Source organism: Anarhichas minor, unplaced genomic scaffold (genome assembly GCF_050575085.1).
Source record: "Anarhichas minor isolate MPS153535 unplaced genomic scaffold, ASM5057508v1 ptg000025l, whole genome shotgun sequence".
Lineage (NCBI taxonomy): Eukaryota > Metazoa > Chordata > Actinopteri > Perciformes > Anarhichadidae > Anarhichas > Anarhichas minor.
In genome coordinates, this window is record NW_027466471.1 from 12,479,633 (window position 1) to 12,502,776 (window position 23,144).

The window sequence follows — 23,144 nt, forward strand, 5'->3', positions numbered from 1 at the left end:
TGGTTTTGGAACTTGTATTAGAATAGCCAAGAATTTAGCAGGCTTTGCATATAGCTCAAAAATATAAAAGGAAAAAAAAAAATCACATCTTTATAGATTTAATTTTTAAATACACCTTTAAAAGTCCGTAATGTACAAAAAAGGACCAAGGAAAAAAAAATTGAAGTGGAAATTCTTCAGATAAGGTATGCATCAAGTCAGAGATCAACATAATTTTCTGTCCAAATAAATCCAGTAAGCCCGACCAGTCCAGAGGAAAGAACACAACACATCAGGACCAATGATAAAGGAGTTACAACATTCAGACCGGTCTCTTCACAGCCCTCTAATAATCACCTTGGAGTCACTTAAACGATGACACCAACTTAAACATCACACAACCTCAATTAACAGCTCAGTTTTCAGAGGAGCTCAGAAACTTAAACAATGTGAGAATGAAAAACGGGGTTAGGGTTAGGGGTTAGGGGTATTTAATGCATCTGTAGAAAAAAAGTCTATGGCATTTAAACCCACGAAAGTATGACTACTGACCTAGAAAAATAGAAAAAAGACTTTGATGTTACAAGTTGGTCCACACAGGCTGAAGACAATATACTGTGTATACTCTGCATATGTGTTGCAGAAGCAAATTACCGACTTCCAAAACGGTGCAGTATGGCTCTAACAATGTGGATATAACAAACTGAGATCAGAGGAGAAAAACGCTTCCATCTAAGCTAGATATGAGCTTGTGTCTTTCACAATTTGGCAGTATACTCAACGTTTACCCCATAATGCAATGTGTGTTGGGAGGGGGCGGGCCGTGTAACATCAATGACTATCTCTTGTAACACTGACCATTATCATCATGCTTCAGTGCAGCATCTCTGTTGCAAGTTAATGTGACAGGATTATGATCTCAGAGCCCTCTTGCCATTCCACAAATGTTTGAGTTTGAATCATGAGTTTGAATAATATGGCGAAGTCTGCAAAGCATTTGAAGTCGAGTGCGGTATTTTAAAAAGGCAATACCAAGGCAGCCAGAGCATTCAGAGTCCCAGACTCTTTGTGGCTGCGAGGTGCGGAGGCAGCGGAGCTCCTCTCTCAGCACATCCTAAACGTCTTTGTTTCTGGGAACAGGCCTGTCTTGAGGTAGAAGACTCCTGTCCGCTCTTCTAATTAGAGGAGCCCCTTATCTCCTTATCTCCTCATTAATGATGGCTCTGACCGGGAGGATCGAGTTCAGGTCCTTCCTGTCCTGTAGAATCCGGCATGACTGCGCAGACACAGAGATATGGGAAGCAGGATGATTATGAAGAACTCATAGCTGGCCCACAGCGGCTTGGAGGAGGAAAAACATAATGAAGAGAGCAGTTATTGGGACTGGCATGTACCTTGGCAAACTCGGCTTTGATGGCATCAAACTTGATCTTCTCATGGACTGCCCTGGCAACGTTGTTTCTCTCAAATGGCTCTGAAACACAAGGCGTTGCTGTAACTCTGGATATGTAACATTACCGGGGACATTTCTCACATTGACGCTCCTGGTAATTGTCTAGTGGTGGCCTGTTAGTTCCACTGAAATGTTTACCTTCCACACATATGTATTTGTTTCGCCACATTTGAGAATTGTTCTTGGGCAAAGCTGTGGCCTCTCGGATAGAGATCACCTGCTTATCCCACCTGCAAGACACAGAAAAACAAAAGCAAGGGCATTATTTAGTGCTCATTAGACTAAATGACCGAGGTCCTCAACGACCATACTAGTAGCTTTGCAAATTCAGCTAAACTACAAAATATGCACACTTAACTGTCAAACGAGGGGGGAGTTTTGTTCAGATTCTGTCAATTCTTACGTCTTAAATATTGGAGCCTCATTGAAAGCATAAAATTCAATGTTCAAAGTCCAAAAGAAAAAGAGTGTGCCTTAATGGTAGATTTCAGTTACATTCGATAGCTTATTGATAGGTGTTGGTTGAAACAAATTTCTGTCAAGAAGGTAGAAAAAAGGTCCTCATCGTAAAAAACTTTTGCTTTTGAAAAATGTCAGCAGTAAAAAAAAAAAAAAAAAAAAGCACATGCAAAACCCTCAACATCTGTGACCTGTTTGATACTGTGAAATGTAGAAATCAACGTGTTTGTGTGGCGAGGTTTAGTTCAACGCTGCAACTGTGGCGTGGCACGGTAACACACATACTGCAAACACAGGGAGCATGGTATGTCATGTTAGTGCTGTGTAAGGCCAAAGGTCCCACCTGCTCCTTTCCCTCACCCAGAAACATGAAACCAGAGACGAGGATGCAGGATAGAGGAAGGAGAGAGGAGATGATGGGGGGGGGGACTGGAGAGGTAGAAGAAGTTGGCAAGAGGAGCAGGAGATGAGGAACCATGGGTGCATCTGAAACACTACACTCAGTAATGTGATGTCCTTGAGATACCTGAAGTCTGTAGCATAGTACTTGAGGAAGCCCAGGAGAAGCTCTCCCAGAGAGGATTGATTTCTTGAGATGTAGCGGGGGATGTGTTTGGGTCCATCTGGAACCATGTTAATGTCCATGAGGTGATAAAAACACTCCTGAAAATCAAGGCACAGGACAAGACTTAAGACTGAGCACCTTTTGCCATTTCTTTGTGATGGATGAAGCAAAGTAATGCTGAAATGTCTTTTGTGTCTGTAGGGCAATTTACATTTCATGCATTTCCTATGATTTGGCTGTTAAACTGACTTAAGGCTGCAGCTCTTGTGATGAACCTGCTAATAGCAAAACTGAATTGCAAAAGCAATGGAGACACTTACTGGGTAGTCCCTCTGTAGAGAGGGAAGGACCGGTTCCTTGAGAGCTGTAAAGAAAACAATTACAATAATGACAGAGTACAAAGGGGACTGAAAAAAAGATTTTGTCTGTGTGTATGACTGTACTGACTCTGGAGGTAGTGCAGCACCATCAGCACAAGTGTGTAGCTGCTCAACGTTCCTTTGCTGGCATCATTGATTTGATTGTGCCGTGCCCATTTCTTGACAACAAGGATCATGGGTCTTATCCTGAGATCAGCTGAGAGAGACCGCACAAACACAGCAAGTCAAAACAAGAAAAGGTTATGGTCTCCATTTCAAGTGTCAAATGTGCGGCTGGCATAATAAACAGAGTGATCAGTCACAGTTGGAGCCGACTTAAAATAAGAAAGGAACTTTGAAAAGTTTGTCATAAAAATGTATGTATTGTGGACTGTCTCACCCACCATAGGCGTAACTCCTCAGAAGGAATGTGTTTCTGATGCCCACTGTGTTGTTGATATTCAGATCAAACTCCAGATCACTAAAGAGGATAGGAGTATTAAAAGAGTCTTATTAAAACATCTCTCTGACTCTGTTGTTGTATAAAAAAAGAAATAAGCTTAAACATTGTTGGCTCCTACCTGCCTTTCTCTCTGAACTTGAGGATGGGCACTTTGGCTCTGATCAGTTGAGTCTTCTCTACATACGCTACAAATCAAAGCAAACATCATGAGATTCCTGGTTGTTTTAGTTTCATTTCTTGTAAACATGAAACCTTTTTTCCACTAGGTAAATAGCTCCACCTTGTGGCATCCGAGAAGAGCAAAAAATGTGTAATAAACTATTCTAAATGATTTTATATATATTTCAAAATGTAGTTTACTATTACTTACACAGTGACCTGAAGAACCTTTGGAGGACAGAGAGTACCTGTATAGGATCATGTCTTTTCTAAAACAGAAAAACATGCAGGTGTTTAAGTGGAAGTGCATATCTATGATTGTAAATACACCTACTCACTTTGGATGACATACACAGCGCAGATTCGGAGATACTCACATTTCCCGTGAGGACCAGACACAGATCAGCATCACTGCTCCGGCAGCCCAATCCATTCATTGAAGATCCAGTCAAGTAAAGCCGTGCCACTGTGAGAAACGCGCTCAGTGAATAGGGATCGCAACAAAAAGTCAGAGCAGAACGCAACTGTGTATTTCCTACACACCTGCATAGACACTCTGTATGTCTTTCTGTAGCCGAGCTCGGCACGTCTCCTTCCGGGCCAAATCGGAAGTTTGCTGCTGGCACGCCTCGAACATCTCCACCATCTGATCACTTAACTGAGGACATAAACACATGTACACTGACTAAACCGAGCATACCTGCATGCACACAGTCAGACTGGATGTATATCAGCTGCAGGTTAAGCCCATTTAAACATACAGTACCTTGTCCTTCGCGTAGGCCTGCAAGATGTTGGGGCTTTTGGGGGCAGCAGTGACCTGAGGCTGGATACGGGTGCTTGGGCTGTGATAAGAGCTATCAAAACCAGCAAAGGATGATCTTGATGACCCTGCCACCACTTGGCCAGGAACACGAGGGGGAGGGGCTCGAGTTAAAGGGGGGTCAAGGCGTTGCCGCTTCACCACGTGGGGGCTGTAGTCCTCATTCTGCCTCCTGCAAGAAACACGATGATGGTGGGAATTCTGTAATCGAGACTCCCAAGAGAAAAGATGTCTTTCAAGGTTTTATTCTCAAGAATAAACTTGCAAGCACCTAAAACAGATAGTGATGCCGTTTTCAACAGTCCATCTTTATGCTTTCAAGGAGACATATGCCTATTGCTGGAACATCGTGATTGGTTAGAGAAGATGGTGTACATTTCTCTGATTGAATATGACATACTATCATAAGTTACACAAAAGACCATCACCACATTGGTTAACATTAGTTGATTACCTCTGTTTGCAGGTGTATATATATACTCCTATGTAACTGCACCACAATGTTTACTCAGTCAAGGAGTAAACATAGTAAACAGAGTATTCGCTGTACTTTTCATCTCGCAGTATAAAATACAATAATACAACTTCAATTATTCCCTGACACCATTAAATTGATGTTTATACTTGTATTTTCCCACCACAATACGGAAACATGTGACAAGACATGGTAAAGGTAGATGTTCATAAATTACAGATCAGTCATGAATAAATGGTGAAACATACTTGCGCCCATTGGTCACAGTTGGTGTGTGAGGAGGGACTGAAGGAGGGACTGGGGAGAGTGGTCTGGGCTTCCATTCATATGGAGGAAACCTCTGTAGTCCAGGAACAGAGAAGCTACCACACAAACACACGTATTACTGAACAGTACACAGAAGCGCACAAGTAACCATTTAGTAGTAGTTTAGTGACGCAGCTGATGTCTATCACACTACAGCAATTGGTTTCTTCGTCAGGCTCACTTGTTGACACCAGCCAGCCGTTGGTGGTTGTAATCGTAGCACAGGGGCACGAGTGTTGGCGGCGGCGGGTACAAGTCTTCTCGGTAGTCTAACCGCTGTCTCGGTACGGCGTTGCGGGGAAACATGCTGCGGTTCTTCACAGAGCTCCAGCATTAACTCCGCTGATTTCCTGAAAGCAAGACAACATAGCGTCAATACGGCTGGTAACGTTAGTGTCCGCAAATACAGAATAACTATGGCAAGTACCAGTACTGAACTCATCACCCAACAGCAATGGAAACGTTAATGTCACAAGAACTTTCTCTGGAAACCGAAACTTACGTCCGAGCTAACGCTAGCTAATTCAACTATCGGTAACGATATTATCACAAAATTCAACCTGCTTCACTGTAGACTTGTTTGAAGACTGTGTCTCTATAAATATGTCACTGAATGTTTAAAAAAAAACTGCTTTTTGTTTTTCTCAAAAACGGAACTCTGTAACACTTACCAAATATCATGACACATGTAAACAAAACTGAAGGTGTTAGTTTCCTGAGAACCTACTTCCGCATTGATGCCATGACGTAATGGAACTGGATTTAAAGGGGACGTGGCCACGCGAGGTAAAGAGAAATCCACCCCAAGGGCAAAAGTATTTGTATCCAAATTAGTTTAATTTGGATGTGAAGCTTAAAGCTATGAAACGGAAAAGCTCAGTTGGCAGTAAAATCACCATAGCTGTAGTCATGTCAGTTTGTCTCTACTTGTTTGCAGATGGAGTAACTTGTTTAACATTTAAAGGGATTTTCCCAATGTTGTAAACATGACATGCTTTTATTCTGTTTTAGTTTGAGTTTCCTGTTTAAAAGTCCACTATGGATTAGATAAGAGTAATGAGAAAACACTAGGACTTATACTGGCACTTTTTGGATATTGTACTGAGGGTTGTTACTGTTACCCCTGTAGCTTTGTGATTTCTTTGATCCACTGTGTCCATCATCATTCCATTCCTTGTGGAGCGACTCCATATAGGCTACCCAAGCTCCTGGATCATAAATGAGTCTTCAGATTCTCTGGTTATAGACTTAGTTTATTCTAGAAATGGCTGACTTTATCCATGATATATGAACATCTTTATACTGACTAAGCTTTCCCCTCCAATTTCCAGGGTTCAGAATGAGATGTTGCCTCAAAATAACTTTTGACTTAGATAGAACCAATTGTGTATTTAGAAAAATAAATAATTAAATCACAGAACAGCTCATAGACCCGGATAAGAGATTATGAAGGAATAAGATGTTAAGAAATAACAAGTGTACAATATTATAATGTGTCCTCTATCTCTTTAGGGTGCATAATTCAGTCATTTTAAACCAAAATGCTGATTACATTACATTAGATCTATGTAGATTCAGAAATCTTAGGGAGGGAACTTACAAATAGGCTATTGCAGCTTTGGACTCTTTTAGTATTTGGTGAGTAGGCCACTTACCAATAAACTTCTTATAAAGCATCAAATGGCATCAGTCCCTTGAGCACAAAGTGACGTCACTGCGGAGGACGGTGTCGTGACGTAGGCAGTTCAATACTGACAGTGATCTGAGTAGGAGGGAAGCGATGCATCAGCCAGATGTGGAGCGGTTTGGGGGGCGGGGTACGCGTATGGGTCTGTGGATAGGCTGAGATCAATAAAGCACAGCTACAGCGTAGAAACAGGATGTTTTAATCAATGCAAACGACTTCACACACCAACTTTGATAAGGAGAGCAGACATTTGTCACGTGCATTAGCAGAAAAGGCATGAATGATGTTGCATAAGCACAAGTTGGTTTAGTCCTAGCGACATCAGAAATCGGCTTTATTATAGAAATGCAGAGGTAAAGCTGTGTGGAATAGCTGTGAAATAGCTGTAGTCTGGGCGAGAGAGTGGGGGTGTAGACTGTGAGCCTATGGTAATGAGAGATAGAGAGGGAGGGAGGGAGAGAGAGAGAGAGAGACGCGCGTGGACAGTATGATTCTGTGCGTTATCAAGTGGCTAAATGAGGGTTGTCTTTCCCAGTAAAGGCATCAGGGCTTCTGCACCCTTCCAGCGAGGATCTGTAGTTTTTACACGACAACAGCAGGACGCCTGTCGGATCTCCATTGGACTCCGCGCTGGATCTCCCTCCGCGCTACTGCTGCTCCATCACCAAACGCTCAACGCCGAAGGAAGAGACCAATTCTGATTTCAGTGCCATGTGCAGAACGACATATGTGTGATTTCATGCGGTGACAGTGGAAGGGTAATGGACCAGTTGTCATCAAATTCCTGCAGACGCACCAACGGTGAAACATTGAAGACGGTCGTGTAGAGAGAAGACCTTCATACGCAGCAGCCAACCTGCGAGATACGTTTTTTTTGCCAGTGAAAAGGATCAGTAATCGCATCCATGTCAACCATAACAATGGGGTAAGTGTGCTTATTATACAAAGGGGTCCATTTCATTTCTTTCTGTATTTATATCGGCTGCGCCTGCTTCACAGGTTATGAACTTCTCTCCCATGGAAACCACACCACGCATATCACAGTGACCCGGGCGTATGCGTAAAAATGTATCTCTGTCTTATATGACGTCTAATGAACTTGACGGTGGATATCTCAGGTCGGCTGTCTGTGTGGTTGAGTGGTGATCTTCTGACGGTCTTGATGTGTTGCTCACTAAACCAACACATTTTAAGACATTAAATGAACATGTTCCTCTTTCTCCTCTGAATATGCTCCATTTGGTAAAATAGAAACTCACTTTAGGCCCAACATGCTGGCTCACAAATGCTGGTGCATAAGTGACCAAATCGTCAAACTTTAAGGATCAAAATAGGGAGCTAATCAGCAATGTTTCCCAAAGTGGAAGAATATGGGATTTTGAGTGTTCTCACCTAAATGAAGCAAGACTTGAATTATCTAGTTACACTAGAACAATGAGAGAGTGAATTAGAAAATGCTGTTTCCCTTGGTCTCTCTGTTCTGCTGTTTTCTCCCCTCCTACATTAAAGACAGTTATGTAATTCTGAAAGACGTATAAAAACAGCAATTCTTCTCAAATACTGTCAGAGTTCTGTGGTCTGATGTACTATCCTGTTCTGGGTCCTGTTCTATGAGATTTGGGAACAGTATAATGTCAGAAGCAGTGAAATGTCAGTAGCTACAATGCTTCACAAGGCTCCAGTGACAGAAAGCGGCTTCCTGTCTCTATGGCAGCACAGTGACCGCTACCTTACACCTCCTCAACAACAGGCACCCATCAGTAAAATATCTGCCCAGTGTACAGCACCGCTCATTTGCATTTCCCCTAACCCCAAGCTCAGCGGTCCATTTCCCCCAACCAAGCCTGTCGTTCATTAACGGCTGTCTCCTGCAGTTCATTGTGATTAATTGCACAGCAGGAGGTTAACAATATGGCACAGGCATGGTACCATTTCAAGGCATCAGCCACAAAACTCCTGCATTAACTATTTACAATACACTGGAGGCTTCCCAGGCCCCCACTCTGCCCTCCTACAGTGTGGGCAGCACATCATTCAGCAGTCTCCCACTCAGCTTCAGCTCTCCACTGGGCTCTGCCATACTGGTGACTAAGTTACTGTTATGCAAGCGACTCAATGAGTCAAATAATTCGCAGTGAAATACATTGTGTGATTCAAAGCACCATGTTGCATACAGTGTGTGTATTGAAGTCTGAATATGTGCAGATGAGATGAAAGCGCACATATCTGTTGTCTGGCTGCCTGTCTCGCAGTAATGGCACAGACAGATTTCGGACAGACTTCCGTCCACGTGTCTCTAATGGTGATGGCAAAGAGAAGAACATTAGTGTTGAGTGAGAACTGGAGATGCCTGTCAAAACTCTCTGGTGCGCTCTCACTTCCTTGGGCTAATACAATTAATGAACAGATGGACTCAGTTTATCTCCCTGCTCCCTGTCTTTGTCTTTGCTTGTGTGCGTGTGTGGGTTTGTGTGTTCACGGGCACATCTTAGGTCATCGAAGCCACTCCCACTAGATGGAACAACACAGAGCTCTCATTACTGACCGCTCACTACATTAAATAAGATCTACTTGCATTCATGCTCTACCCTGTTGAATTAATGAACTCTGGAAGCAAAGAAAACTTCAGGAGAGAGGCTGGGTGGAGGTGGCAAGGGAAAGTGAGAAATCCTGAGAAGGACCGTTTGAATATGCTTCTGTTTCACTGTCAGTGTTTGCAGAAAGAGTGCCAGCTGTATGGTTAAAGGGGACACACTGAAGTAGAAAAGAAAATGCCTTTTGTGGTATAAAATGATGTGCACGTGCTTGTGTAAGCTGTTTGGTTACACACTGTGACTCAAAGACTGAGTGTTCACATCTGTGCATTAAACCCCTGAGGCACAAGAGGCGCTAAAGGACACACCTGTTGCAACTCCTGGAACTGCAGATGTGTTTGTGTGTGTGTGTGTGTGTGTGTTCGTTTTATTGTGAAATGCCCTGTAGGCATTGGTACAGTGTTGTTCACCGATTAATACCTATATTTTAATGTAAAAAAACAAACGGTGGTATCTAGCCATGCAGGAAGCTTTTGTTGCATATTTACATCCATAACCATTTTTTATTTATATCGTGGTCCACAAAATCCACTAACATTACTCAACAGTTTTCATGGGACTTCTTTTTTTCAAGAAAAAAAAATGTCTGTCAAATCTTTTTCAGATGTATTTTTTATTTGCCTTCATTGTACTGGGACATAGACAGAAATATCTCAAAACCCGGGCAAATAAATCTAAACTAGTATTGCTAGATGCCACAAGAGGAAAATGAGAAGCCTTTTTTTTTCTTTTTTTTTGTGCAATTGGTGTGTACTTACCCTTTTATTCACAACATACCCCAGAGCAGACAATCTGTCCCCAAATCAGTCGACTTGCAACATTACTTTTTTTTTTTCCCGAAACTTAAAACCTGTGTTAGGCAATAACTGTAATTTGATGTGAAATAAACCTTTAACCGGTATCAAAGTTTTAAAGCTTTACTGTGAAAAATGAAACGTTTCAAAATCTATTCATTGCTCCAGTCTAATGAACTATTGGACATGATGTCATCATCATAGTGAAGGACCATCTCAAAAACAGCAACATTTTAGTACCACAATGTCAACATGAGCAACAACAATAATTCAATACTCAGTTTCCCAGAACACATCATTTCACATAAGAGTTAAACAATTTGAATACTGTATGTATTATACTATACCACAACATACTGTATATCTGTATATTGCTTTTCATGATATGGCTCTTACACCATCCATCCATGAGTATTCTCATCATCATCATCCTCATCATCCTACAGATGTCAGCAAGAGCACACTACTTACTCATAGGCACTAATATGCTTTTTCCTTAATAAACTCTTATTGGGTTTCTGAAAGTTCGGATTTGAGCAACCATAGTTCACATAATTGTTTATACCACGCTGTGTAGCAGTTTAGAGCTTCCCACTCCCTTCATCTTCTTCTCAGAGCTCCATCCTCTTCTATACATCACCTCCTCTACGTTCTTCTCATCCCTCCTGCCGGCCGCCTCTCTCTGTTTTAACATTCATGTTCCATCACCTGCCCTTGTGTCACACCGTACACTCTGCATTCTAAAACACCTCCTCCTCTTTCTCCTCTGTGTTTTTTCTTCCTCCTCCACCCTTTCTCCTGTAGTCCTACCACTCATTCGCCCACTGAAATTACCCCCTGGCTTACCCGCTTAGTTTTCCTCTCTATTCTCCTGTCTCCTCATCCTGTGATTCCTCTGATCATGTCCCCCCCCCCCTCCTATATTGGGGTGTACAGCTTTTGTTTTCACATCCACACTCGTGTATGCACTTCTGTCATGCACTGATGGGAGATAGACAGCCTTCTAAGGCTTTCATACTTTTGTTGTGTCCCTGTTGCCAACTCTGTGTAGCTGCCATGCAGCCTACATGCTACTGCCGGAGTTCGACGCTGGAGTGCAAGAGGATCAACGCGTTCTGAATTGACCTCTATGCAATCCCCTAACCGATAACTCTGGCTATTGGCTCACACCAGAGTCACTGTATAGTGGGAAGCATGTGTGAGGAGAGTGATGCCTTTCATGTTATGGCGATGGCCGTTTTTGAGGAAGGAAAATCAGCATAAGAATTATTGTTGGATATATTTTTTAAGAAAGCAGAATTTACTGTCAAATCACATTCCATTATTTATTGTGGTGTCTTTTAAAAGTACAATTGTAGGAGTTAGTATTTTTTACAACTGGTGGGTGTCGTTTGGTACAAACACCATCGAGCAACAAGAAGTTTGCCACAGCTCCATCGAATTATGCAATGAAAAACGATGACAGTTGCCAAGCGGCTATTGCACGGATCATACGGACAGGCCGTGCTGGTGTGAGTTGAAATGACTCACAGTTCCACCACTTACACTGCTGTCGATGATCATGATAATTTGTGCACAGCACTCCACAAGCAGCTTTGTAAAGCGGCATTAATCATCCCAGATTCACTCTGACTTCCTATACTCTCCACATTCCCCATCATTCTCTTTCTCTTCCTGTCTAACTTCCCTCTCTCTCTCCCCCTGTCTCCATGTTTTTCTTTCTTTCCCAGTCTTGGCTAATCACACACAGGAGGGGTGCTGCTGCTGAATTTTAATATTCATTTATACAGCAAGCCTTTGATGTCCCCCATCACCCCCTCAGTGCAGTGTAAGCACTTCTCTATCTCCTGCTCTGCCAGCACTGCCAGCCCAGAATATCTCCCTCTGCACCCTGCACTTTGAGTGTGTGTGTGTGTACTGACTGTAGATATTCCCCAAGAAGCCCCAACAATGCTAGAATATATGAGGGCATGGTGAGAGCTAAGTGAGGCGTGAGGGATAAATAGACAAAGGGTGAAGGTGGCGCATGAGTGACAGACGAATGAATGGTTAAAAAACAAAGATGACTATATATAATATCATAAAATATTATAATCGCCAACATTAATAGTGATGAATCCTAACTCTGGGTTGAGTGTCATATAGGGGTCAATAAGGAATTAAGTCATCTTAAACTGAGCCCATCATGGAGTTTTGATCATCTACTGATCTGAGCTACAGAGACACAAATCCACATTTACACGTAAATACTGATTTATGATTCTGTGCCATATTGTGTGCATGTTTGTATATGCACATGCATTATGTTTGTCTGTGTGGAAACTGCAGCTCTGTGGGGTGGGTCTTTGGTAGTTAACTGTAGCCTACTGTCTATATTTAGCCTTAAACCCTCTCCTTTCCCTTCTGTGCTCCCCTGTGTGACCCTCGCTCTGTGCTGCAGGCATTGCCATATCGGAGCATGGAGAGACGGCGCTGGCTTACAAAGATTGAAAGACAGAGAGAGTTTCTGTTGAAAAGCTGCATGCGTTTAGTGTATTGATTTACAAGCGGCGGTGATGTCAGAGAGGAACTTTAGACTTAACGTGTATGTGGGAACTTTGCTGTAGTTTGACGGCTCAGTTAGCTTGTTATCCATGTATACAGTACAAGACAATGAGTACATGTAGTCGTCCTTTGACAGCCTCTCTTTCGTGTAACTATGGAGGATGGTGAGTTGGTAATTCGGTTGCCAGGGCGATCTGACTCCCCCGTGGACAATAGGAGTTGCAGTGCTGGCGCTGGGTTTGGTGAGACGTTGGTGTTGCGGCACAAGGAGGTTCACCACTTCTTCTTCGTCCCCTTCAGGGAGCAGCCCATCTACAGCACGAGGGCCCACGTCTTCCAGATTGACCCCAACACCAAGAAGAACTGGCTGCCCACCAGCAAGCATGCCGTCACTGTCTCCTACTTCTACGACAGTACGCGCAATGTCTACCGCATCATCAGCCTGGATGGCACCAAGGTGAGCGGTTGATTCTGATTGTTACTGTACACCGTACAAACTTTTGTTGCACGCAAAACACAGATTTCATTATGTCTCCTGCATATGCATCCATTGTTATTTTTAATTTCTGCCAACTGACGTGGTTTTATTAAGATGTCATACAGCGCTCTGGGAGATTTTAGTGGCACTGTGATCTAGTGAGTGTTAATGATGTTAATAAGCACTGCGCTGGAATCGAATGTGCTAACACATCTTAAAAGAGATCGGCATTGAAACCTGTCCCGAGACTGACAGCTCATGTTTCATTGTGCGTAGGCATGCAACTACTGTGTTTGTGTGCGCATGTCTGTGTGTCTCTCTGCACTTCAGAGTCCACACTTTCTGTCTCAGGATATTCTTATTAGAGAACCGAGAGGGATATTTCTGCTGGACATGGTGTGATTTATAGGCACGGGCCAGTCCTCACCAGTTATGGAGAGAGGAGGGGTGAAGTTAAATGAGAGAAACAGATGACAGAGGTGAGAAGAATGTGTGGTCGAGGAAATAACAAGAGCGGCAAATACAGAAAAGTGTGAAGGTAGGGGATCGAGATGGACCGATGGGAGTAGATAGTTGATCACTAAATTCAACTATTGTGTGACACACACACTCACAGACTGCTACCCCTCCCAAACTCATCGTTATGCATTGATTCCAACCAGAAAGCCAAGCTTTACATAACACTGCTAATTGATCAGACATTAATTTGTTCTCCATTAGTGTTATTTAAGGGAGGTTGGATTATATAAGATCTAGAGATAGCCTTATATTTGAGCTCTTGTAAATTGAAAGAAATAAATCTTATTTTCAACAAATCTATTGAAGGCACAAACAAATGTGTTATTACGTCTCTCAATACTTTCTGACTTCCACAATCCTGTCTGTTGCACTACGCCCAAGCCCATTGGTTCCTACTGAAGATATTCATCTTTAGAAACCAGTGAAAAGCTTCAATCATTTCATAAAATGTGTTTCTCAAACAGGAGTAAATAGTGCAGTTGTTAGTGACTATTTTCAGCAGCACATTTAGTGCATTATTAAGTATGTATGGCAGTGGAACGGTGTGCTGTATGTGGGATTGACTCAAAGTAAACGAGAATGTCCATAATGGGCCTTTAGATGAACTTGGAGAGTCCAGGTTTATCCTTTCAAAGCAATGTGACAGCCAGTGCAACAGTGTGGCTCACTGATGTGTCTGTAATAGTTTTTGGACAACAATACAGGTAAATGGCACAGAGGATTAAATTATACATTGGATACACATACAATACTTGTTGGTAGGATCAATACATTGTCGGTTTTGGTCTTTTCATGGGTTTTGTTGACAATAAGGAAAATGTAAAATATTGCCAGACTTACAGTTGAACTTCAAGCTCTCAATATTTCAGCGTTCACCAACTTTCAGATTCAGTTTTTTACTTTTTCCATGACCACCACCTCATTTCCTAGTATCTCCCGATCAGATGTCTCTGCCACTGTGCCTCTCTGCCATCACTCTCTGTGTGTGCGTGTGTGTGTGTGTGTGTGAGTGTGTGTATATGTACATGCTCATGTTGGTGTAGGTCTTGTCTAACTAACCATGGATCACTGAATCCACGGCTGAAGGCTTTAAAGTCAAACTCAGCTGCCCTCTGTTAACTATCCATGCATGGATTTTATTGTGTTGGTGTTGGTGGTTGTGAGCTGCACTGCTGCAGACCGGAAGCTATATACTGTTCTCTCAGGCTTCCCCTGTCTCTCATGCGCGTACACACACACACACACACACACACACACACACACACACACACACACACACACACACACACACACACACACAGAAACACACACACACACACACACACACACACACAGAAACAGCACTATTTGTTCTGATGAAGTATAGGACTGCAACTATGATCAATTAAAATTTTTTGACTAATTGATAAATTATGTAATCTCCCAGCACAGACCATTCACACACAATATAAATTTGTTCAACCACACACACTTCACATTTGAGAAGCTGGAAGCGTGAATGTTGCATGTTGCTTGATAAACATCTTAAATGATAACTTGATTACTGAAATTGTTGACGATACATTTTCTATCAATTGACTAATTGGCTAAGTGTTTTGGCACTACAATACTTGGAGAGTCTGAAAGACACATGATTAAGGCACTAATACCAACATTTACAGATTGATTAAGTAGAGATGCAATATGTCAATTGTGTATTCTCAAATATATAATGATTCATTGATATTTTCATCTGTAGTCTTGATTTGTGGTGTGAGTAATCTTCATTCAGTCATACAAAAAGCACATACTTGGGGCTAAAAATTGTCCTTGGCTCTTCATTTGATCCTCTCTCTCTCTAGTACTCACACATAGACCTTGCACACATTAAACTGCAGAAATTAAGTTGATTTAATATGTATTAAGTGGGTTCCCTATGTCCTGCAGGCAATAATCAACAGCACCATCAGTCCCAACATGACGTTCACAAAGACCTCACAGAAGTTTGGCCAGTGGGCGGACAGTCGAGCGAACACTGTCTACGGCCTGGGATTCTCCACTGAGCATCATCTAGCCAAGGTACCACCCCCATCCAACCCACACACGCACACACACACACACACACACACACACACACACACACACACACACACACACACACACACACACAATCCAACCACACATCAATCACAGGGAGGCTTCTCTTTCTTTTTCTCCCTCAGTCCCAGAGAGAGGATGGTATTTCAACTTTTTATTCTAGTTGCTATAGCTTCTTTCAAGGTGTAGAATCTGCTTAGCCCTAATGAGGCTTTTTTCGGTGTGTGTGTGTGTGTGTGTGTGTGTGTGTGTGTGTGTGTGTGTGTGTGTGTGTGTGTGTGTGTGTGTGTGTGTGTGTGTGTGTGTGTGTGTGTGTGTGTGTGTGTGTGTGTGTGTGTGTGTGTGTGTGTGTGTAGGTGGTGATTTCTCTCCTCTGCAGTATGATTAAGCTCTATCGTGAATCGGGTAGGCGTACACCATTCCCACTGTCAGAAGAACACACACACACTCAACCATCAAACTCAATAGTGTAAACTGTGATGTCCTGAAATCAAAGACATTTCCTGATTCATATCATATACTGGACATTAATAATATTGTCAGGCCTCAGCTATTATTACAGTAACATCTTAAACTTCCCTTTCCCAATCATCTCCCTCTTTATACACCTAAGTTTAAGAAATTCTGGAAATAGTTTGGCAGCCCAAAGATGGACCTCGTGGTTGGTGCCTAGGAGTTTAAAAGGGAACTCCGCCAATTTTACATTGGTTTAGTTTAGTTTATTTGTCATGTGACCTGTGAAAACCTGATGACGTCACCAGAGTCATCTAAGTTTCGGCTTGGTTTTTCGGGCATTGCTCCAGTTAGTGAGCAAAAGTCAGGGTATCTCAGTTTTTGCTGCTTTGATTCGGACCATTCCTTTTTAAAGATACGTTTCTCCGAAGGCCCCAACATTTATGAAACTGCAAAACTAAATTCATGGATTACCCAATTGATGGAGTATCTAATTATGTGACTTTAAGGCGTCACAGTTACTATAGAACAATATGCACACTCGGGTCTTTTTTTCCAGGTAAATAAAGTAGTAAAGTTATTTTCCTATTGTATGAATGTGTTAAAATGCAATATTTTTTTTTTCAACTTTAGACCACATAAATGGTCTAATTGTTAAAACTGCATATAGATACACCTCAGATATAGTTCCTCTCAACACTGTGAATCAGTCAAACCAAACATGCGACATACATTTGAGACATTTGAAGACATTTTTTAAAATTACTCTTTTTTTATTTCAATGGTTTTGTTCTCTCTGATTTGTGACGATGATGTATGCTTACAGTGTACCTTTATATGTTACCATATTTATTTCTTTACAAAGTCTCATTTAGATTAAGATATGTATTATTTACAAGATATATATTAAAAAATGTCTTCAAATGTACAGCATGTTTGGTTTGATTGATTCACAGAGTCTCATGTTGAGAGGAACTATGTCTGATGTACATCAATGTGCAGTTTTAACAGCCAGTTAAAAGTATTTTATGTGGTCTGAATTTGAAATAATCAGATTCACCTCTCAGATAACTGCAGTGCCAAACACTCCTGGAGCACTTACACTGAAAACTACGGCATTTAGATCACTGGACCAGAACTATTATATTGCACTGAAGTGAAAAGATATTGAGTTACTTATTGGAACTCCACTAATAGCAGACACAAGACCGGCTTCAGTGTTGTCAATTTGATTTCCTCGCCACTCAGCCCTCTGCAGTACTGGATATACTAAATTACTCTGTAACACTGTGGGAGTCGTGTCGGTGATGAACCACACCCTAAAGGGACATTGGAGAAATGTGCCAGGATGTTTATATTTGCTCAAAGCCCCTCAGCTGAGCTCACCTTACTGCTTCAGGATCGCTGGATGTATCTTGGCCCTTGACTAAAATAACCCCGGAGATCAACTTCAGCCCCCAACAACTTCTGATTAAAGACAACAACTCAACCAGGAAACCACAATGGCTACTTTTGTTCTGTGTGTGTGTGTGTGCGCTTGTGTGTGTATATGTCTATGATATAGAAGTTACTAACAGTGACCTAGTTAGCTCATGTTTCTGCTGAGGCATTATGGGTAAGGGCCATCTTTTCTAAGTTCAACTGTGTTGCTATTGGCAGCAGATTTACCCTATCCTTCACATCTGACCTATTACACACTGATCTCTGTGTGTGTTTGTCCATGCACATAGGGCTTTACTACACAGATTAAACCACAGTATTGTATGAATTACAGTTTATACTTATGGCTGTCCTCTGTGTCCAGTTTGCAGAGAAGTTTGCAGAGTATAAAGAAGCAGCACGGCTCGCTAAAGAGAAGAGTCAAGAAAAGATGGACATGGCCACGTCCCCTTCTCAGGTACGTTCAGTACACACCATCTTAACCCCCTCCCCCCAATTCCTAACCTTTTTGTCAGCCTACTAACCTCCTCCTGTCACAGGCATGGTGTGTATAATGAACAGCTGGTGAACAGGTCAACCAAAGAATATTTTTTCCCTTTGCTGTTGTTTAGTTTGATCCATTTTCAGAGGAGGCGTAGAGGCAAATTCATGAAATAAGAAATAATTGGATAGAAAATAGATACAAAAATACCTTTTTAACTCTAAAGCCAAACAATAACCAATAAATATATCTGTTGAATAAACGTAGCTGAGTAAAATATTATGGTACATTTTCTCTGTATGTATCCACCCTGTACATTATAAGAAAAAGACAAAGCTGTCTGTGGACTCTCTATAAATTGGGGAGCATAATTAGCCTGTATGTTAGGTACTTGTTTGTGTGGGACAGCAACTGAGTGTTTTAGGGCATGTGTAACTGCATCTGCGAGAAAATTAGCTTGTTTCAGAGGAGAATCCCCAGAGAAATCTCTTCTGTAATCTAAAGGCTGTTAACGGGCTTTGTGTCCTCTTCTGTTCGTTATGGAGGCTAGGGGAGCAACCCCCCCCGCTGTACTACGGTCTATTACTTGTACTATTAATGCTGCGGCCCCCATGAAATGCCACAATACCTTGTGCTTCCCATGGCAGGATGTTTTTAATGAAGCCAAGTGGACAGCTTCGCTCTCATCAGGGGTTGAAGACTGCATGTGCGCTGGCCACTACCACGGTGGTGAAACTGGAGGGATTGCTGTTACCGTAAAGGCTGCAGCCTTCCTGCTATAAGCCTGCAGTGCTCTACTCGAGCTGTCTGCTCTATTTCACTACTGAAAGTCACGGTTTCACCCACCTGCCTGCTGGCTTTCTTTCTAACCTCCAGATCCTCTCTTTTCTCCCCTCTTAATACTAGAAACAGAAACTAGAAATTAGAAAATATGAGAGAGGAATTGTTCCACTAAAACAAGATGAGAAAACACAGAGCTAAATGCTATATGCTGGTCCCAATAGGCCAGACGCCAGTGGACGTGCAGAACAGTTATTAAATGGTATACTAATCAATGCGGAGCGCAGACTGTTACGCTATATTATTTCTCTTATCTCCCCCTTCCTTCTTGTCCATTAGAGACATACAGGCAGTGCCATTGTGCTACTGTATCGTGCTCAAGCCCCGAGTCTTAATAGCTTTGTTTTATGTGCGAGCAGCAGCTAAATGATTTGTCTCTCGTATAATTCTGTGGTTGTATGGGATATAAAGATAAGCATTAATCTGTAATTCTGCAATTTCCCAGTGCTATAAGCTATTTAACGGCCTATAGGCATGTGCAACTGTTCACTAAGTCGCTTACAATTTTAACACCAGAGCAAGAGCTTTATGAGTGTGAGAGACCTCAACCCCCCTAAAATACAGAAACACACCTCTATTATTTCAAATTGACAAATGAGATTCGTCTCTTTATCTTGTTGCCATCTCTGGTAATAAGAGGTTGTTAAGGTCGAGTTAATTATTACGCATTTCATAATATAACATATAAGTTAATTATATTGTAGTAATTAATTATAAGTACTTTTCTATAAATTGTGTGAAATTATTTGTTAGTTAAACAATTAGTACATTTATAGAAAATCAATTGAAAACCATTTTGATAATTGTTTAATTGTTAAAGTAATTTATCAAGGGAAAAAATAATCCAAAATTCCACTGGTTTATGCTTCTCAAATACGAGTTCTGGAGCTCTGGGCTTGAAACGTTATCGTGTAAAAATGAATCGATTAATCGTAAAACATAATTGACGGGTTAATTAGTTATGAGAATAGTTGTTAGTTTCTGCCCTAAAGTGGTGGTCCTAGTGCTTAATACTATCAAGTTCTTCTCTATTTAAATCACTGTTTCTGTTTTTGGTAATGTTAAACCAGTAAGCTTGAGGCTGTGTCTCTGGTGCAGCCAGACACCATTAAGAACTTCTTCTGACCTCACGAGGTTTAATCATTACTAGTTGATATTAGAGAGTATCATACAGCTATTTATTTATATGGAAATGTCACAAATGTCTAAATTTGACAAGACATTTTTGGGGCTTTTAAGACACAATTGTTTCGTGTAGAGATACACAGATACTGATATTGGATATCGGTCCGAAACTCAATCAAATAGCTGAATCGGGTATCAGTGACAATTGGCAGATCTAATATTGGATACCATTATTTTAATAAATAACAATTAAGTACATTTATATCTATGTATGTATTTGTTGCATCTTGATTTACAAAGTTAGGAAAGCAATGTTGAGCCTGATGTTGCCTTAGCATAAAATAATGATCCCAGTCACTTACACACAGCTTATTAATTAAACACTGGTATCGGATCGGTACTTAGTATCGGCCTACATCCAAAAGCCCAGGTATTGGTATCGGTATCGGGACTGATTAAGTCAGAAACGTGCATTCCTAGTTTCGTGCCTTGATCACGACTCACAATTTGAAGAATAATACAATTATTAAAATAATTAAATTGTGTTTTATTGATTTTTTTTTTTATGTCTAACTGGCAGTAACAGCTGAACAACTTTGTTTCACATGTAGGAGTCTCCGGGAGGTGAGCTCTCGTCACCACTGACCCCTGTGACTCCGCCCATGGAAAACATCAACGGCACGGATGACATCTGTGACACAACTCCCAACTCAGACACCCGTCCAGAGCCATCTCAGAACGCACTGGCCTTTGCACACAGGTACATCCCGCATGGTGATGTGTTCACTGTCCCGTGTTGTCATGTTTACCACAGTACAGGTGTATCAGTCTGACCATATACTCTCATATTTCACATAGATTACACACAAACAACACTAAAATACATTCATTATTATAATTCTTTTCTCTGTTTTTCTGTCTGAGGCACAGAAGTATTCACCCCTCTTCTTCTATGTCTTTCTTTTCGTCTGCATGCACCAATTTATGTTGCACGTCAGCATGGTAGTGAACTCCTACTATTCACGGCTGCTCTCGTGCTTTTCCTCTCCAGGGAGCAGTATAAGACTTGTCGGGTCTGCTCTTTCTGATAGGGATGTCATTACAAGTCCTGACTACTGCGACATCTACGCAAAACAAAAAATGTTCAGGCACAATCTTTCTCCCAAAATAAGAGCCTGAATGCAGGCTAGCAACAGGGAGGGTCTTCTTTACAAAACTTGGTGCACTGCTTGTTTACTAACTGCTAACAAACGAGGTTAAACAGCACACCAATATTGGTGCAATGAATTATATCATTCCTAATCGCACGCTGTCACTTCACATGGACCAGCAAAAGACGTTACTTTAAGTGTTTCTCGGGAAAGAGGAATTATTCAAGTTAATATTTTGTCCAATCTGAGCATGCTTGGTAAAAGTAAAATCTCACATTTATTTATTATACTATTTATATGTTTGCCGACTGCAATGCAATAATATCTTTTTAAATGCAAATTAAAATCTTTTGACTGTTTGATGCATTAAGGAATATGTGACGGTGTCACTTCTATGCATGCAGCACCGCTGTTACATTGTATACGTTCCTGCTGTTTTTGTGTCCTGTCAGTTGACTGAATATTGAAATGGATAATTCATATTCCTTTTTGATTGTCAATACTGGTTCATATACAGTAGATTGTGTAAGATAATAAGGTCAAAGTGACATGTAAATTGTTTTGATTTGTATAATGGCTTTCTGAAGAGGTGTGGCTGTGTGGTTCACCAAAAAGATGTTGATGAAGCGTTTATGTAAGACTTATATAACATACTGTGGGTAGTGGGAGGCAGAGAAAGGGCAAGACAGATGAACACACAGAGAGTGTGTGTGTGTGTGTGTGTGTGTCAGAAGCTGGAAAGAGAGAACGACAGAGAGAGAGAGGTGTATTGTATAAAGTCTGCACATGAGTCACTGATACCTAAACATCCACCAACTGCACACACGCTACAACAAATAAACTGAACAGGAGGGCACGGGTAATGAGTTTGAATCATTTGAGTGAGTGAAGAGTTTTTTTCTCAGGAAAGGAAATGTTCCTTTTATCTACTGTCACCTGTCGTCGACTGTACACGGAGGTCTTTTCACTTGTAAAATCTCTGTAATCTCATTTCATTATTTCTCTGGCTGCGATTCTTATTAATTAAAGATATCAATCAATTGCTTAATGTATTATCATTCTTTTTTTTGCTTAACGGTGGGCGTCTGAGAGGAGGCTTAAAACATTTTTAAATATTTAAACATCATTGTAGAGATCTTTTGCGACAGAGTTATTTTTAATAGTTTGTTGAAGTCTCTAAAGCCGTGACAAGCTCAAGTGCAAACGCTTAGAAAATCCCTACCGCTACATCATGAACTCGGTAAGGCTACACAGATCTGAGTGTGCAGTGAGAGCAGAATGTAGAGAGGACACCCACTGCCTGCTGCAGCCTTGCTGCTGATGTGTCTATTAATGCTGCATGCGTGGGAGACCGGGTCGACTCTCGGCATTCACGATGGCAAGCATGGGCGTAACAAGCAAACCTCGGTCTCACATTCTCTCAGAGGCATATGCAGAGAGGGTAGATGCTAGGACCGTTCAAATATTTCACCACATAACCCTCTTTTTTTTTTTCTGTTCTCTCGATGATTCATCCTTCTTCCATTTAACATCTTACACACGCATCATCTCACATGTCTATCACCTTGTACTGTAGCTCCTTCAGCATTTCATGAACCTTAAGCTGCAGTTAAAATTTATTTTCTGTCAATTTGTGTAACGCGTATACGCTCATAGTTTATTTTATAGTCAAAAGAAAAGAATAGTGTGTTTGTAGTGTATTTTGAACGTGTTAACTTGTATATTAGGCATGGGGGTTCAGACCCACATATATTAACACACTGGTGCTGTCTTTTTGCACCGGACCTTTATGATCTTGGTTTTTGTCTTTGCCATGAGTCTGGAATTAGATGATGACTTATATTCATAACAGAATGATACACCACTCTGCTGCTTAGTGGGGCTGTGTAGGCAGGTTTGTGTGGGTGCACATGGCAGAGGA

The 23,144-nt window shown here is 41.4% G+C and overlaps 2 protein-coding genes across 5 annotated transcripts in view; one reads left to right on the forward strand and one right to left on the reverse strand.

The window, feature by feature from the left end:
* Positions 1-82: 82 nt before the first annotated feature.
* On the reverse strand, positions 83-5,789 carry tent2 (terminal nucleotidyltransferase 2). 2 transcript variants are annotated; one of them, XM_076098820.1, is made up of 15 exons: positions 5,713-5,789; positions 5,223-5,391; positions 4,984-5,097; positions 4,204-4,432; positions 3,981-4,095; positions 3,815-3,903; positions 3,649-3,706; positions 3,397-3,463; positions 3,220-3,296; positions 2,904-3,032; positions 2,777-2,820; positions 2,418-2,554; positions 1,571-1,662; positions 1,374-1,453; positions 83-1,255 (listed from the first exon to the last, which is right to left on the reverse strand). In XM_076098820.1, exons 2-15 carry the CDS (start codon positions 5,345-5,347, stop codon positions 1,172-1,174), a joined length of 1,440 nt encoding a protein of 479 aa, XP_075954935.1. In that variant the 5' UTR covers positions 5,348-5,391; positions 5,713-5,789; the 3' UTR covers positions 83-1,171. The 2 variants fall into 2 exon arrangements, with proteins under 2 accessions (XP_075954935.1, XP_075954936.1); XM_076098821.1 differs by lacking the exon at positions 5,713-5,789 and adding an exon at positions 5,480-5,498.
* The window catches only part of homer1b (homer scaffold protein 1b), a 24,004-nt gene continuing 5,982 nt past the window's right edge, over positions 5,123-23,144 (forward strand). The window contains exons 1-6 of one of the 3 annotated variants that reach the window (XM_076098824.1): positions 5,123-5,827; positions 7,264-7,653; positions 12,961-13,117; positions 15,584-15,715; positions 17,991-18,083; positions 20,684-20,832. In XM_076098824.1, coding sequence (XP_075954939.1) covers positions 7,634-7,653; positions 12,961-13,117; positions 15,584-15,715; positions 17,991-18,083; positions 20,684-20,832 — 551 coding nt within the window. In that variant the 5' untranslated portion in view covers positions 5,123-5,827; positions 7,264-7,633. Of the gene's footprint in view, positions 5,828-7,263; positions 7,654-12,814; positions 13,118-15,583; positions 15,716-17,990; positions 18,084-20,683; positions 20,833-23,144 lie in introns of those variants that run through there. The other 2 variants (XM_076098825.1, XM_076098823.1) reach the window with 2 other exon arrangements.

Excerpts from the sequence above, each read along its gene's own strand:
- tent2 (XM_076098820.1), bottom strand. The coding sequence starts at position 5,347 with ATGTTTCCCCGCAACGCCGTACCGAGACAGCGGTTAGACTACCGAGAA. Across the intron at positions 3,904-3,980 it reads CATACAGAGTGTCTATGCAG|TGGCACGGCTTTACTTGACT; the intron begins GTGTGTAGGAAA and ends CGTTTCTCACAG. Across the intron at positions 3,707-3,814 it reads GTCTGGTCCTCACGGGAAAT|AAAAGACATGATCCTATACA; the intron begins GTGAGTATCTCC and ends TTTCTGTTTTAG.